The sequence below is a fragment of the Pteropus vampyrus genome, unplaced genomic scaffold, assembly GCF_000151845.1.
Source record: "Pteropus vampyrus isolate Shadow unplaced genomic scaffold, Pvam_2.0 Scaffold1000002609, whole genome shotgun sequence".
Taxonomy (NCBI): Eukaryota; Metazoa; Chordata; class Mammalia; order Chiroptera; family Pteropodidae; genus Pteropus; species Pteropus vampyrus.
The window spans coordinates 1-17,341 of NW_011917011.1; the positions used below are offsets into that span (position 1 = coordinate 1).

At 52.8% G+C, this 17,341-nt stretch overlaps 1 protein-coding gene across 1 annotated transcript; it reads right to left on the bottom strand.

The window, feature by feature from the left end:
• Positions 1–2,009: 2,009 nt before the first annotated feature.
• Positions 2,010–16,592, bottom strand: LOC105311245 (bone morphogenetic protein 8B-like; the record flags this gene model as incomplete). Its single annotated transcript, XM_011387255.2, is given in 7 exon segments — positions 2,010–2,490; positions 3,304–3,383; positions 4,161–4,355; positions 6,548–6,696; positions 7,116–7,324; positions 7,327–7,397; positions 16,483–16,592. Coding segments are annotated over 7 exon segments (1,204 nt in total), but the record flags the coding sequence as incomplete, so codon positions are not given.
• Between the last annotated feature and the right edge of the window lie 749 nt (positions 16,593–17,341).

The following is a 17,341-nucleotide window of genomic DNA, read 5'->3' on the forward strand; positions in this document are numbered from 1 at the left end:
AGCACGAGCATGGCGACCACTCCTTGGCAGGGAAGGACGGCAGGTGAGGCTGCGGGGCAGGCAGGAGTTGCGGGGCCCAGAGCAGAGGGGGAAGCCCCCCCCCGGGTGGGCCGGCAAGTGCAAAGGCAGGGAGGTGGGGACCCGGGGCACGCACTGGCACTGAGTGTCTGCAGGGAGGCGAGGGCACTGGGGCGTGTACTAGGGGGCGTGGGAGAGGTCAGTAGGGTGGCTAATGAGGGGCCCGCGTCCCTGGCTGAGGGCTCAGACTTCCTCCTGGAGATAATGGGCGGCAAAGGGAAGTTTCTCAGCTGAGAATGAGGTCAGATTTGCGCCTTAGTGAGACCGCCCAGCTGCTGCGTGCAGAACAGCCCGAGGGTGAGCCTGGAGGGTCATCGTCCTTCTCTTGGCCCCCAGGACACCCCGAGGCCCTCTCACATCACTCCCCCAGTCGCCTCAGGGCTCCTCTTCCTTCACAGGCCTCTCCTCTTCTGGGCCTGCTGTGTCCCCAGAGAATCTCATCTGCTCTCAGGACCCAAAGACCAGGCACAGGCCACGTCTCAGTGCAGAGCTTCAGCCTGGCCTCTGAACTCCAGACTCAGGGATCCAGCCACCTGCCTGCTTGGTCACGTGGGGTCTCATTGGGCCTCAAAAAGTGGTGGCAGAAGCAGACAACCATTCCCCCAAATCCTCCTCCTACCCCAACAACTCCAGGCCTCACACACCAGGTCACTGAGCCCTCACCCGGAAGCCCCTGGTTCCTCCCCTTGTCCCTCCCTCCACCTGCCTCCACCATCCCTATGGCCTCAGCCACTTCTCACAACCTGCCAGCCACCCTGGTCCTCTTGTCAGGTGGCCACAGCAGCCTCCTCACTGTCTCTCGGCCTCCTCCACCCTCCAGCCATGGTCCAGCCTCTCATCCTCTCACTGCAGCCAGAGAGATACTTCTAGAGAGTCAGGTCATGATATTGTCTCCCTAAAATCCTGCAAAGGCTTCTCGCTTTACTTGGGACTAAATCCACCCACCTGCCACCTTACCAAGGACCCCAAGGCCTATGTTAGGGCCTCTCCGCACCCCAGTGTAACCTCCCTCGGCCTTCCTTTGCTCCCCTCCAGCCTGGCCTCCCTGCAGGCCCTGAGCCCATCCAGCTACTCCTGTCCTAGGGCCTGGATCCTTCTGCCTGGAACGTTCTTCCTCCTTGTGGAGGCCTAGTCTTCCTTTCTCACAGGACCCATTGTCTTGGCCTGTGCTTGGCTCACGTGTTCACTGACAGACCTCCTCGAGAAAGCAGTCACTGTCTCGTTTGCCCCCAGCACAGCCTGAGGGCTCACTCCTGCTGACCTACCTTGGGGACGGAGGACCAGGGTCGGGGCAGAGGCAGGGGAGGGACAGCCCTAGAGATGCAGGTGCGGCCGTCAACCCATGTCCCTCTCAGGCCCTGGGAGATGCATGTGCTTGAAGAATGGAAGCCCCGGTGGCCATCACACAGCGTATCCCCTCTGAGCGTCCCCAAGGTAGGCGGCCCCTAGGGTCTAGCAAATCCCATTTGATGTTGAGAAAGGAGGCCTTACAGGGTCAAAGCCACTTTTTACAGTCATTTACTCTCACCCTAAGGCATCACCTTGACAACCTCTTATCAGATAAAAATAACGCTAGGGATACTAAGAACTAGGAGTCTGGGTAAATGGTTCAGAAAGAAGTTTCAATACAACAGACATTTAAAACACTGAGCGATAAGCAGTAGCAATGATATTCCTCACAGAAACTATTTTTCGGCATTTAAAATTACCCCAGAAACCAGGGCATCAAAAACCACACCATCCGTGGAAACACAAAGAGCTGGGAGGACCAAGGGAAAGAGCCAACAGGGAGCAAACAGAAGGCGGAGCCCTAGTCAGAACTGCCCCGGCACATGGGCACACGGTGACTCTCCCTGCACACGTCCTGAAGAGTGAACACACACAGCTGTCTCACCCTGTGTGCATGTGTCACAGAAGGTCGGACACACCAGGGGGCATGGGTGCACGTGTTCAAATCACACAGGTGCCGAGGTGGGTTACACATCTGTTCTGTGCGTGCATGTGACCACAAGCAGGCTGCCTTCATGAGTCTGGGTTCCACCACCCGTACCTGCATGTCTCCATATGCATGTGTGTGCATATGTGTGTGCACCTACAGAGTCTACACATGGTGTGGCCCCACAGGGACCAGCATCTACACATGTGTGGGAACCTGACTACGCGTACACGCAGCAGCAAAGGCTCCACGCTGAGGGAGCTCCGAGACCTGAGCAGGCACTCCCACTGCCCTCCTGGCTGTCCGAGACCCTCTTCCCAGTGCACCCTCCCCAGGGGTCCAGGCAGGACAGGTGCAGTACTGACCAGGGACTGCAGGATGGCGTGGTTGGTGGCATTCATGCAGGAGTCCAGTGGGAAGGAGCACTCTCCCTCACAGTAATAGGCTGAGTAGCCTTGGGGGGCGATGACCCAATCCTGGGGGTGAAGGGGCAGAATGGAAGAAGGTGCATCCCACCATGTGGGCCCTCCCGAGCCCCTCTATCCAGCACCTGTCACGGATGACTCAGGGCTGCCCCTTACCTTCCCCCATCAAACCATGCTCGGGCCCCTCCCAGTGGGCTGACATCCCCTTGAAGACCCTCAGCAGACAGGACTGGAGACAAGCTGTGGCCCCTTCACCTGCCATCAGCACTCAGCATCATCCTCCCAGCCCACCCCCCACCGACCACGTCTCCTGTAGCTGCTGCTGCAGCAAAGGCACAGAGGCGCCACCACCCTGGCCTCGGTTTCCCTGTTGTAGTTTTGACATTTTATGGCTCAGGATTCAAACTGTCTCCATTTTCATGGTTTTACAGAAAAGCACTTTCTCACTATAAAAGAACAAACTGGTGATTGCCCGAGGGGAGGGGGGTTAGGGGCTGGGTGAAAAAGGTGAAGGGACGAAGAAGGACAGACTAGTAGTTACAAAACAGTCACGGGATGTGGAGTACGGCAGAGGGAACAGAGTCAATGTTACTGTCACGGCTGTGTGTAGTGCTGGGGGGTACTAGAGTAATCGGGGGATAACTTTAATAAATTATGCAAATGTCTAACCATTGTACTATGTACCTGAAACTATATTTTTTGAAAAAAGTGACACATTCTCCCTTTTTGAAAATGTGGAAAACTCAGAAGAAAATAATACATGAGAAAATGAAATTCCCCATAATTCTGTCTCCTCCTGGAGACACACTCACGATCTTTAGAGGGAGGTTGTCATTTAAGAAAAAGGGGGAGAGTAGAAATTACCAGCCAGCCGAGGTCCTGGAAGCTGACATAGAGCTCGTGCCGACGGCAAACATGCCGGCCGTGGGAGCCGTGGACGTCATCTGCAGGGGAGAGATGGTGCGAGGTCTTTTCTGGGGTCCTGCTCTGTGCAGCAACCACGAGGGCTCCCAGAGTGGGGGACGCCCTGATAGGCATATTTGTGGAATGAATGAATGACGGGAAAGTAAACCATTTGGTCTCATGAAGCCTATTCCTGCAGCTCTGCTGGTGCCATGACCCAGCTCAAGAACCTTCGATGGCCCCCAATGGCTCCCAATGGCTCCAGAGTGACCCTGCGCTCAGCTCAGCCTCCCTGCTTCCAGCCTGTGGGCCTAATGCTCCAATAAACAGCCCCGGTGACCCTTGGTCATTGGGCCGATGCCTCCCACTCTCAGCTCACCTCCCAGCCACACCTGTTCCACGAGTCACGTGGCTCACACTGAGGCCAGCTGAAGGGCCGACTCCAGTGAAGGAAAGGAGGGCACATAGTCAGGTCAGGCCTGGTGGGGAGGCCTTTGCCTAAACAACTGTGCATCCTGCAGGGTGCCTGGGAAAGAACTGAGGGCCGCCAGGGCCCGGGCTGCCTGATTCTAATGGAGATTTCTGGGAAGGCCTGGTGAGCCAAGGGAAGGCAGAGAAGGGACAGGGTAGCAGAGAGGCCCGAGAGACAGTGCAGTGGCCAGTCCTCAGGGGGCATGGGACAAAGGAGGCTATTAGGAAAGGTGGCTGGAGAGTGACCATCAGCTTGAACCCTACAGAGAGCTGGAGGGTTGTGTCACCACCACTGGTTCTCGGCCAAAAGCCTGCGGGCTCCGACCCGGGCCAGCCCTGGACCTCACCGAAGATTCCTGGGAGCTTGTTCGGCTGCGGCAGCTCGTTGGTTTTTTTGGGCAGCCTCCTCTTCAGGGGCCTCACTGCCCGAGGGGCTCGGATGGGGCTGGAGCTTGCCCTGAAAAACGTGACCATGAAAGGCTGTTTGGAGCGCGGCGCCCGTTGCCCCAGCAGACCGGCCAGGCCGGGATCCACGCTGTGCCCTGAGACAGAGAGAAGAGAGAGGGCGGTCACTCGAGGGCAGTGGCCAGGCACGCGGACACAGCAGGGACCTCTACCGGGCTTGGGTGAGGACTTGAGCAGGACTCACTGTCCCCTCGGTTTCCTCCTCTGAAGACCTAAGTCCCACGTCCAGTCCCAGCCCCCAGGCAGGCAGGTCTGAGGGAGATGGTGGGAGACGGGCCTCGTGACCGTGGGGTCGGTATTAGTGACAATTGAGTACACTGCCATTCGTGAAGCATTTTACAGGTTTCAACGTTATTTCACATGGATGATCTCACTCATCTTTACAGTGATCCTGGACCTCATATGTCACCGAGAACTTTCACAGTCACCCCCTGCTGGCCCGGAGCCACACGGCCAGGGACTGTCAGAAACAGGATTCCCACCTTGGTCTGAGGACTCCTAGGCCTGAGGTCTACCTCCACCGCCCATATAGGATTGATAACACTCTACGGAATGGAGTGGCTGACAGGGCTTCTCAAGTGCTTGCTCTGCGGAACAGGGCCCAAGAGCAGAAAAAAAGAATGTGTTAAAAAAATTACTGGCTCCATCCACATTATCCATGATTCCTTTAACCACTTTTCTCCATTTCTACTGTTACTCATAAGCCCCTCCAAGCTCTCACCTGGACACTGGCTCCCTGGGCCTCTCTGGCTTCACTTCACTCTTGTTTCCCACGGTTTCCACCTCTCACTAAATTCAGGAGGTGTTTATTTTATGCATGTAATAAAAAATTTTTTACTTAACAATAGTTGAGATTTACAGAAAAATTGCAAAGATGGCATAGAGAGTTCCCATATACTCAGACCGAGTGTCCCCTGGGAAATGTTAACATTTGTAGTATATGGTACATTTGTCACAACTAATGTACTGATATTGGCGTTTTATTAACTAAACACCACAATATATTCGAATTTCATTAGTTTTCCCCAAAGTCCTTTTTCTCTCCCAGGATCCCATCCAGGATGCCACATTGCGTGGTTACACTGCCTCAGGCATCTCTGGGGCTGTGACAATTTCTCAGGCTTCCCTTGCTTTTGATCACCTTGACAGTTTTGAAAAGCACTTGTCAGGTATTCTGTAAGAAATTCTTCAATTTGGGTTTGTCTGATGTTTTCTCATGGATAGACTGGGGTTATGGGTTTAGGGAGAAGGCCCCTGAGAAGAGGCGCCCCTCTCATCCCATCATATCCAGGGTACACAGGAGCCATATGACTGATTCATGGGAACCTCGATCACCTGGCTGAGGTGGTGCTGGCTAGCTCTGTCCACTGGCAAGTTACCTCCCCCACCCTCTACACTGTCCTCTGGGAAGCCAGTGACTAAGGGTAACCCACACTGAAGGGGTGGGAGTGGTGCCACAGATCCTTGAGGGGGGTGTTCAGAGGGGTCTTCTATAAAAACCTGAATCAGATCCTGCCATCCTCCACTGCTACTAAATTCAAGAAACTCCCTAAAAACCTTTACCCTGGTTTACCCTCACTCAGAATGCCCCCTGCCTGTCTCTCTCAATCTCCTCTCCTTCCAACCTCGCCCGGGCCTTCTCTGCTCCAGCCATGGTGGCCCCTTGCTGTAGTCCAACACGCCAGTCCTGTGCCCACCTTCAGGCTTTCTATCCCCACTGCCTGGGATGAAGGAGGCTCTCCCTGCCTAACACCTGGTGAATGAATGAATGCGTGAACCCTGCTTCTACAGATGAGAAAACGGAGGCTTGGAAAGGTAAGTAACTTGCCAAGGTTACAGAGTTATTAGAAAGCTGAAGAGCCGGGACTCAAACCTAGGCCTCCCTGATCAGAGCTAAGGGCGCAACCAACTGCCCTTGTGCCCCACCCAGTACGGAAACTCCCAACGAGAAGGCTTCTCCATAGAAAGAATCACCTATTTCTTGGGGAGAGAACATGGACTCACTCCCTTAGCAACTCCAATGCTGGTTCTGCAGAAGGAGAGGAGGCAAACCAATGCTGCCTGGGGCCTCCAGCTGCCTGGAACTATGGGGACCTCACCCTCTTTACCCCCTGAGCCCTGGAGTTTGGGAGGGACGTTATCACCCCAGTGGCACAGCTGAGAAAGGAGTGGCCTTCAGGCCAGTCGAGGGGGCTCCAGCTGCGCCTCCTGCCAGCAGCCTCGGAGGAGCCCCCAAGAGAAGGTCCATTGCCCAGGCCCTGAGTCCTACCGTCCTCTGTTTCCACATAGAGGCGGAGTCCCAGGTCCTTGTTACGGTTCAGCAACCAGCGGTCACTGGCTGCTGTCACGTCCAACACCAGCCAGCCCTCGTCCCCAGCTCGGAGCGTCTGAAGATCCAAAAAGAACAAGTCAGACTCCCTGTGGACACGAAAGAACAATTAACTGAGGGCTGGCACAGCTGCCTCCGTGTTTCCAGTGCCCGCCTGGGGGACTCTGAGTGGGGCGTCGACCCCCTGGCTTGGGCTGGGCGCCTCGGGTGCCTCATCTCACTGTATCTACCGTAAAGAGGTGTTACTGTGCCGTGGACAGATGGGGAAATAGGCCGGGAGCTCAATGGCCCGTTGCAGGTTCCACAGCCAGGATGGCAGGGCAGGGACTTGAAGCCACGATTGACACTGGGCCTCTCCCCAGGGTGCCGGGGCCTCAGGCCAAGCATCCCTCATCTCTGGGGGTGTGCTCCCAGAAAGCTCCCCTTCTGTCCTCTGGGAAATGTGCACCCAAGGGCTGGGCCGGACACACCAACAGGCTTGACCGGAGCTGGGGCGCAGGGCAGGCACCTGTTGGCCTGCTCCCTGACCACTTCGAACATGCTGACATGGAGGGTCCTGTTGAGCAGACGGGTGCTCGGCAGCTTGTAAATCCGGAACTCGGCGGCTGTGACCGCCTCCCCGGCCGGGATCTGGGTCAGGTCGAAGCGGAACTCCTTCCAGTGGGGCTCCTGGTGGCCCAGGGCGCGGTCGAGCTCCACTGCAAGACAAGGCGGGGCTGGCGCTCAGCCCTGGCTCCAGGCTCAGGCTCTGGAGTGGCAGGGCCCGGTGGGAGCCCAGGGCCGAGGAAGCCTGGGCAGGGGGGTCTATTTCCTCCTTGGGAACAGGCTTGACCCCAGGCTGTCTATTTCCTCCTTGGGAACAGGCTTGACCCCAGGCTCTGCCCTCCGGGTGCTGAGGGGGTGCTATGAGGCCTGTAGTGAAGTGCCCAGCACAGCGCCTGGTACATGATGAGTGCCAGCAAAGGCAGCTTTCATTGCTTCCCCGCCAAGCCCCAAACCCTGCAGGCCCTGGCTCAGCCCCTCACTGGCTCTGGGACCCACAGATAAGGCAGAGGACAGGTCCCTCCTCTGGGGAGATGGACGTCAGACCCAAGGTAGAAAAGGGCCAGCCTGATGGGCAGGGACATGGCTAAGTACTTTTCAGAGTCTGCCGATGTGTGTGGATGGGTGTGGGGGAGAGTGAGTGCTCACAGCCTTGAGGGGTGACAGTGAAATTGCCACGATGTCATGGGAAAAGGACACTGCAGAGGAAGGACCAGGGCGAGCAAAGGTTTAGAGCTGAGGGACAGACAGCACAGGCAGGAAAACAACAGCCAGAAAACACAGCAAAGTGGGGAAGAATGGCAGGTCCCTGTTAGAACAAGGCGAAGGAGGAAGGGCCAGAGGGAGGGGTGGAAAGGAACAAGAAGCGAGGCAGGGGTGACCTCTCCTAGAGAGGCCAGTCAAGAGCTGGGGAAGTCGGAGGGTCCCATGGTGTGCTGGGATCTGAGCAGGCTTCCTGGAGGAGGTGACATCTGAACTGGCCCTGAAGAATGGGACAGAGTCTTGGAGGATGGAGAAGGTGGTGGGGAGGGCATGCTAGGCAGAGGGTACGTTGTATGCACAGATTGGGGGTGCCAGGCCACCCACAGATCAGTGGTGTGGGGACGGGGCGTGAGCCTGGCTGTGGCCTGACTGCGGAGGGCTGGAGTTCCGGCCTGGGAGCGTGGGCTGTGGCCCTGGAGCAGGGGCCAGGGCTCCGGGCAGCAGAGGAGCGGGTGGCTGGGTGGAGTGGACGCTGTGCGTGGAGGCGAGAGTAAAGCACAGGCCGGGGGGGACCTGAGGCGGCGGGGCCTGGTGCGACGCTGGGCAGGAGGCCGCGGGCGCGGAATAAATCCCACATTTCCCCAGCTGCCGGGAAATGCCCAGGACCGTATATTTAGGGCCATCTCACTTTAGCCCCTTGTCCCTTTCAAACACTAAAAATCTGTGTTTCCGGAAAGCAGGGGTGGGAGCCGCCCAGCACCTTCCCCAAAACCCAACACTGAGATTTTAATTACACGTCTGTGAGTCTTTTTAAAAATTCTCTCTTTGGCTACTGGGTTCAGTGACCACAAGTCACCAGGCTGGTGGCAGAAGCGGATGTGGGGAGCACTTCCTGTCCTTGAGGTAGGGACATGGTCCAGTGATGGACAGGCAAACAGCTGTGCTGGGCGAGGCCAGCGGGCACACTTGTTTGGGCAGGAGGGATGAGCGTATCACCCCCAGAATGGGGAGGATTAAAAATAGAACACCCATCGTCAGACAGGGTGCTGGACACACAGCAGACGCCCACCCGGAGGCAGGCTGTTTTACGTGCAGCTTGACACAGGGTGGCACTGGGTCCTACTGCACAGGTGTAGAGGGCAGGGTCCTGGACCTTCTCCGAGAGATGCCACCATGAATTTCTACACGAGTACCCGCCTCCTTACAGACATACTCACACACACACACACAACTTGGGTGACAATTCCCATGGATTCAGGGGCCACACAGACCACCACCATCCTGTGGCTGTGTAAGAATCCCCAATCCATGGGAGGAAGTAGGTCCAGGCTGTTGGCTGCCACAAGGTGCCGCACGGAGGGTAGGGAAGAGTCACTCCACCACACCCTTCTCCAGACTCCTCTCAGAGCATCATTAAGTGTATTTGACCCCAGGCACAGCAAGGGTGACGGGTGGGTCCCAGACGCTCACTGGGAGTCTCTGTCTGCAGATCTGATGCTGATTTCATGTTGGATCTGGGAACCGAGGGGACAACCCACAAAAGTGCCAGCTCCGTGTGGGCACCAAGCCATGCAGCCTCCCTCCCTTGCTGGGTCAAGAGCGCCTTGTTCACCTGAACTGACCTCATTTCCAAACTTCCGTTCTGTGGGTTTGAAATCGATAAACCACGCAGTAGTTCCAGCAAAGGAAACAGCCCACCCCGACTGTTCCAGGCAAGTACCAGAGGGTGGGAAACTTTTAGAAAAATAATTTTCATCAAAAATTGGTGAAATTTCCTGAAGTGTGAAACTGAGGAAACAGAGCAAGTCGTTTATCTGACGGTCAGTGCGGAGGATGGGAAGATACCTGTGGGTCCACAGCTTTTTTAGTTAGGAGAGATATTTCCCAAAAGTGGTATTCTGGGAAAGCATTTTCTGGCCCCTCTGTTTCTTCCTTGATAACTAAGCAGGACAAGTCTGCTTTAGCCAGTGAGGTAGCTTCGGGCAGCGTGGAGTTCTCTAACCAGTGGTCATCACAGGCCTGACCCTGCACCAGCCAGGCATATATTTCCCCACTTGGCCTTGTCTTTTCCTCTGTGAACTGAGAATAAGGATACTGCCCAGCCCTCCTCACGGGGCTATGAAGGGGCTTTGTAAACAGTCAGACCACGGGCAGGGCAGGGTGGCCATTCAACAGGAGTATCGGATGAGCCTGACTTACAATCTCCCAACTTTGTGCCAAGATGTGATACTGTCAGGGGGCCAAGCCAGAAATTCCAAGGCCGTGGGGTGGTGGGAAGGGGAGGCTCTGAATGACGTTTTTCTAAATAAATGTAGTCATTTGCTCACTTGTTTGTTCATTAATTTATAAATGAATGTATCAAATTCTTACTGTATAAAGACTCAGTTCTGGACCCTGGGAATGGGGTAAACAAGACGGGTAAGTCAGGTCTCTGCACTCATGGAGATTACAGAATATAAACAAAAACAAGTAAAATAGGGATATTTTAGCTATCATAAGTGAAATATAGACGGTTATGGGCTCAAGAGTAATGGGAAAGGGGTGGGGGTGCTTTTCATAGGGTGGACAGTGTGGCAGTCCTCTGAGAAAGAACTACGTAGAGTGGATGAGAACACTCTCACACGACGCTAGTAGGAATGCGATAAAGAGGAATCTGGCAATATCCCCTTGTAAGATCCTAGCACATACATGTGAATTTACCCTTTGACACCACAATCCCAAGGACACAATAGCAAAAATAGGAGAAGCCATATGCACAAAGCTATTAATCGGGCATGGGGACCAGACAAAGTTATCCCTGGCTCAAATAGGGACCTCTAAATGTTTATTTTCAACAAAATTATCAGAGCTGCCCCAAATGTCCAAACATTGAACCAGCTTCTGTCTGGGAAGCAGCAGATGAAATTCGTTTCTGAATTGCCTTAATGTGGCTTCCGGAACAATAAATAATCGTGAATCACCGTGTGGTAATGGGACTCTGGGCCTTCTCCAGCCCCTGGTTAAACAACCTTTGGGTCCCACATCTATGGGAAGAGCCTGCTATGGGCAAGAGGCGGCCTTCACCGCCTGGTCGCCATCCACGTTCTGCCTCTCCATTTCTGGGGTCTTGCATCAGCCACCTACATGCTACACCTCCAGATGCCACACCACACTTTATGTCCACCAGCCCGACACCAGCAGAGACTTCAGCTATTTTTATGCCCTGGACAAAATTTAGAGTAACCCAGATGACCTAAATCGGTCGTGTTTCTGACTGAAAAGTAAGACTTCAAAATAAACCTCCCCTTCCTCGAGCCCAGAGCCGCTGTTAAGAGAATAGAATCTTCTGACCTGTCTGTCTGTCCTTCCTGCCCTCAAACCCGTCTCCCCAGGCCCGCAGGCTCCCCAGGAAGAGCCCAAGGTCCGCTCTGTTTTCCGGGACCCCCTGAGCTGGCCCATCCCGTCCACATGGCCTCCTGGGCCTCCTGGCTGCCATTACCTCCCCCAGTCCCTCCCTGAAGCCGCTCTCTCCTGGGTGGCCCCCATCTCACCATGTCTAAAGGCTGCTTTCCTCTCGGTCCAGCTGTAAAAGCCCCTTGTCCTCCTCTGACCCCACACAGACCAGCCCGCCGGTCTCGCCCTTTCCCCCAACCCAGGAGTCCCTGTCCCTGGTTCATCTGCCCCGCTGGATGGTGAGCAGTTCCAGGTCAGGGAATGAACGATGTGGGGTGGGAAGGGAAGGCTGCAGCGGTCTATTTCTTAGGCCCCCTGTGTTCCAGGGGCCCAGAGGGAGGCTCCAGCCCCTTCTTCCCAAGGGCTCCTGGTCCCCTGGAGAGTGGCTCAGTGTCCAGCATCCACGGGTCCTTGGGCGGGTGCATCTCTGCTGGCCTGGGCGTGGCTTCCATGTCACAGCATGTCTCCATCAGAGGCCACCCATGTTTTTGCTTTGCTGTGGGACTTGCTCCCCCAGGGACCCGGAGGCAGATGGGCTGGGCCTGTCTGGCTGGTCTTGCCGGTCACAGAGGCTGAGGGACCCACTTCAGACCTAAAACAAGACCCAGGTCCCCACGGCCTGTGCAGGCCCACAGCAGAACCACAGAATTGATTACCTATCGATTCTCACCCCGAGGGCTTCCTCCCACCCAAAAATCTCAGTACTGCCAAAAGGAGGCCCAAGCCTTCATTTCTGAGGTATTTTTAGACAGTTCTCATTACTGACTTCTTTCAGAGCTGTTTCCATAAATGGCTCTGCACTCACAATTACCGGTCTGGGCCTCAGACGGCTTCAGACCGCAAATTAAAAGGGAACACCCGCGCGCTCTACCACATCAAGCCCGCCAAGGCCGAAAATAGGTCCAAGGAGATGTGAGCAAGAAAGACAGGATTTCTCCAGTTCAAACCGGGGGAAAGAGCTGCACTGTGGGCGTTGTTCAGAAAGATCTGGTCTTGGTGACACATCCCTCTCTCCCATGGGGATGGGCTCCCATGAGGAGGTGGGCTGGGTGTGCCCCCTGCCCTGTGCCTCACCTCCGACAGCCCCCACCAGGAGGCAGGGAGTGGGCACACTCTCTGGAAAGGCCTTCAGGGCAACCCTGAATAGATGGGGAAACCGGGGCCCCGAAGGGGTAGAGACTTGCCAGGGGTCATGTGCCAGGTTAGGGGCCCTTCACGTGGACTTTCAGACTGATGTAAAATGAGTGGCCCTAGAGATCCTCTGGGTGGCAATACCGGGATGAGGGATCAAGGTTCTGTCAACAGGTGCCCCAAGAATGCCTGCTGAAGCCCCCTTCCTCCCTGCAGAGACTCGGGATCTCAGAGGAGGACCCAGGGAGATGCTGCACCCTTTGTTGGCTTCCGAAAAGACAGGGAGGCTGGCCCCGCTTTGCCCCACCTGGTCCCAGCCCTGCCTCCCACTGAATTCCTCTTTCCTTCACACAGAGGCTGGAGTGCACAGTGGGCTGGGGGGTGTCATGAAGAGTCTCAGGTTGTTCATAGTTCTCTTGAGAGGAGGAAAAAGAGGGGCTAATGCCCCTGAATCTATAGGCAAAAAGTGACTAGAATCCCAAGAGGAACACACACAGTGAAGCCTGGGGGCTCTAACCATGGAAGATGCCTTGGAGAAGAGATACTTGTCTAGAAAACATATTTGAAAGTAGTGGAAGAATTTTGACAAGCAGAAATGGAGCACAGTGTACTAGACAAAGGCACAGAGGTGGGAAATAATGTGCCAGCTCCCATTTTGAACTGTCAGGCACCGTACTGGGCACATTATACACGCCATTTCTGCTCATGCTCACCCAGGCAGCCAGCTCCTGGAACTTTGCTCTTTACCACTTGGCTGCAGGTCCCTAAGCAAATGATGGGATAGAGGTATAGGTACACACAGCAGGCTCTTCCCTCATCATACTGACAGCCATTCCGAGCAGGTGTTTGCTACCTTCTTGGTTGCCTTCCCTATTTACCCATTCTACTATGACACAGGCATTATTATCCCAATTATAAATGTGAGGAAACCGAGATGCAGAGATTTTAAGTAACTTGTCAATAACTCACAGCTCTCGAGTGGTGGACAGAGGATTAAAACCCAGTCCTATTCCAGAGTAATTTACCATCCTGGTGGCCAGACAGGGTTTCAGAGAAAAGGGACCCACCTCCTACTCTTGGGAAGAGAAATACCTTTGGAAACAGACCACCAGCAAAATGAAAAGTCAACCTGTGAAATGAGAGAAAATATTTGCAAACCACATACCTGATAATATCCAAAATACATAAAGAATTCACACAACTCAATAGCAAAAAAAAAAAAAAAATTTTTTTTTTGATTTAAAAAAAGGTAGAGGAACTGAATAGAAATTTTTCCAAAGAAGACATACAAATAGCCAAAAGGTACATGAAAAAGTGCTCAGCACCACTAATTATCAGGGAAATGCAAGTCAAAACCAAAATGAGGTATCGCCTCATACTTCCTAGAATGGTTATCATCAAAAAGACAAGATAACAAGCGTTGGCAAGGAAAAAAGGGAACCCTGTGTACTATTGGTGGGAATGGAAACTGGTGCAGCCATTATGGAAATCATTATGGAGGTTCCTTTAAAAAATTAAAGATAGAACTACAATATGATCCAGCAATCCCACTTGTGGGTATTATCCAAAGGAAATGAAAACAGGATATCAAAGAGATACTTCTCCACCTCACCCCATGTTCATTGTAGCATTATTCACAATAGCCAAGATATGGAAACAACCTAAATGTCCATTCATGAATAAACAGATACAACAGAATATGATTCAGACATGAGAAAGAAGCAAATTCTGCCATTTGTGACAACACAGATGGACTTCGAGGGCATTATGTTAAGTGAAATAAGCCAAACAAAGGTAAATACTACACAGAATCACCTATAGGTGGAATCTCAAAAAAAAAAAAAAAAAAAAAAGCCAAACTTATAGAAACAGAGGAGAAAGTGGTTGCCAAAGGCTGCGGTGTTGGAGAAATAAGGAGAGGTTGGTAACAAGGTGCAAACTTTCAACTATAAGATGAATAAGTTCTGAGGATCTAAGGTTAAACATGGTGACTGTAGGTGATAACACTGTGTTCGTATAATTGAAATTTGCTAAGAGAGTAGAACTTAAATACTCTCACATACACAAAAGAGAATAAATATGTGAGGTGATGGATGTGTTAATTGACTCATTGGGGGAAATCCCTCCACAATGTATACATATATCAAATCATCATGATGTACACTTTAAATATCCTATAATTGTAAATGTCAACTATACCTCCATCAAGCTGAAATAATTAATTAGCTTTTTAAAAAGAAAAATACCTTTGGGCATGTGGTCACTCTAATAGTAAGTTTTTAAGATGGATAAAGAATTTACTGTTAAATAAAACACAAAGTAGCAAAATGGTGGGCATTTATGTCCCACTCTGTAGAAAAATAATAAAATGTTAGCATCTATAGTGATAAAATACCAGGGCCGGTTGTGGGGGGTTACATCAAAGAATTAACATGCTGGTTTTCTCTGAAGTAGAGGGAGGCTTACTAGGGAGGCTTACTTCCAAATTATGTTTCTAAATATATGGTCTGAATTTTCTATAATAAAATTCTCTAATAAATCTATGAGTTTTTTACAATGAACATGTTTTCGTTCTATAAATCCCAAAATATCAATTTTCTTTAAAAGAGATTCTCGGTTTTCAACATACATTCAGTACAGTCCGATTCAGTAGCACTTACTGGACCTAATGATGAGCCAGGCCTCAGGGTGGTGGAGAGGCAGCTTCTGGGTAGAAGAGCAGAGACCGTGCAGGTGGGGAAACGATCTGCTGTGTGGCCTTGGGAAAATCACCTAACTTCTCTGAGCCTCACTCTCCTCTTTAAAACAAAGATTGACAGTAACTGTGAGATGCAATGTCAGAATAGACGTGGATATAGTCTGGGCATATAGTCATCACTAGGTGTCATTTCACACGACCCCTGAGCAGACCCACAGGTAAGAACTGTGACAGTCTCCATTTTATAGAAGAGGAAACTGAGGTTCCAAGAGGTGAATTGGAAAGTCCAGATCACACTGAGAGTAGGTGGAGGAGTCAAGATGCAAATTCTGTCTGTCTGCGTCCCAGATCCGAGCCCCCACCCCGGTCCTGTCTGCTCACCCACTGTTCGTCCCCTACTAGTTTCCAGATGGGGGAATGGCAATGTCTAGACCACTTGATGATCATCTTTATGACTTCTGTATGTGTTATTTGTCTCTCTCACTAGGTCAGCTCTATGACGGCAGGGACTTTGAACAGGGACTCTGTTCACTGTCATATCCCAGAAGCTAGAACTGTGCCTGGCACAGAGCAGGTACCACATGACTATTTGTTAAATAAATTAATGAAAAAATGAAAGAAGCCCTTGGTAAAGAATCAAAGACAGTGACTCTTGGAGTAAGTGTCAGTCACCCCTTCAAGGTTACGGGGCTGAGCAGGACTTGGGCCAGGTCCCTCACTGGGTCCTGACTCTCCCAAACCCAACATCCTCAGCTTGTTAACACTCCTGTCCTTGGCTGCCTGAGACCCCAAGAATAAATTAGTCTGGTGCAGGGAAAAGTCAGGACATAAGTGAAGATGGCTCCATTCATTTCTGACTGGACTTCTGCCTGCATGGCTGTTCCTGCCTCAGTGTCTCGATCTGGAAGATGGGCACCTGCCGCTCCGCTGACATATGGAGAAGAATTTAGGAGGAACAAACAGAGTTGGTCCTTCCTGCCTCTTTCCTCCCTCCAGAGGGGCTGGGCCAGCCAGAGGTACAGCCAGCCAGTCACACCTGCATCGGGTGAGGGGATGGCATGGTGTTGTCAGAAGGTGCTGGGGGCCCCTCATTTTTCAGACACTGCAGACTGGATGAGAAACCAGAGGCCCAGAGAAGGGAGCGTGGCATGATTTGGGACATGGAGGAATCGATGGCAGGCCAGACAGGACAAGAACCTGGGTGTTGCCTCCCAGCTCAGGGCTCTCCCCTCCCTGAGCACAGACGACACCAGGGGCAGGCTCTGTCTGCTCCACATGGGTATTGGCCCCTATTACTGTGCCCTGGCCCAGGGCAGTCAAGATTCTACAAAGCTGAGAGTGATAGGCCAGCAGGGTCTCTGGCACTCACCACAGAACCCTGACCCATATGCCAGAAGCCTGAGAGAGGCCATGGCCTCTGGGGTCCCCAGGCTGCCACTGATGATCAGGTACTGGGGCCGGGCACCAGGCCTGGCTTCTCTGGAGGCAGATGAGGTCAATAGGAGAGGTGGAGCTGGAGGCAATAGGTGTGGGAGCCTGGGCGTGGGTGCTGACAGCACAGCGACTCCACGGTGGTTTAAGGGCCTTAACCTTTCATGGGCCTGGGGCCAGGGCCTCCAAATGAGGAAAGAATCCTGCTAAGCGTCTAATCCCCCACATCAGCCTAGATAATTACTAGTTAAAACCACTCTCACTGACAGCTCTACTAGTGCAATTAGTATGTCAGAATAAAGAAGGCCCTTCTGACAGCTGGCTGGGCCCATCCACAACTGGGCTTCCACTGAACAAGGACCTGCTTGTTGATCCCACAGAGTCAGAGGCCTTAGGTCTTAATGAAACACTCAGATGGCAGGGGAAGAAGCTGGGGTTTGGAATCCACGGCCTGAATGATGCCATGGACATGCTGTGTGGCCATGGGCTGGCCATTTAACCTCCCTGAGCCCATGAAATGAGGCTGGTAAAACAGCTTCGCATGGTGCTGCATATGAAATGAGAACTTTTATAAGGATATAGAACTTCGAATGCTGGTTTTTATTCTATAAATAGGTGGAAACACCTTTGGTTGGCTTTCAAAATCTGTTTCTGGGTTTCATGTGTGTATAAGACACACAGGGACATTCCTGTCACATCCACACCAAGGCTGGGCAGCAGCTGGGAGGGACCAGGGCCAAGTTCACTCTAAAGGAAGGGCTGACTTTTTGCTCCTTCCACCTATCAACCAATCACAT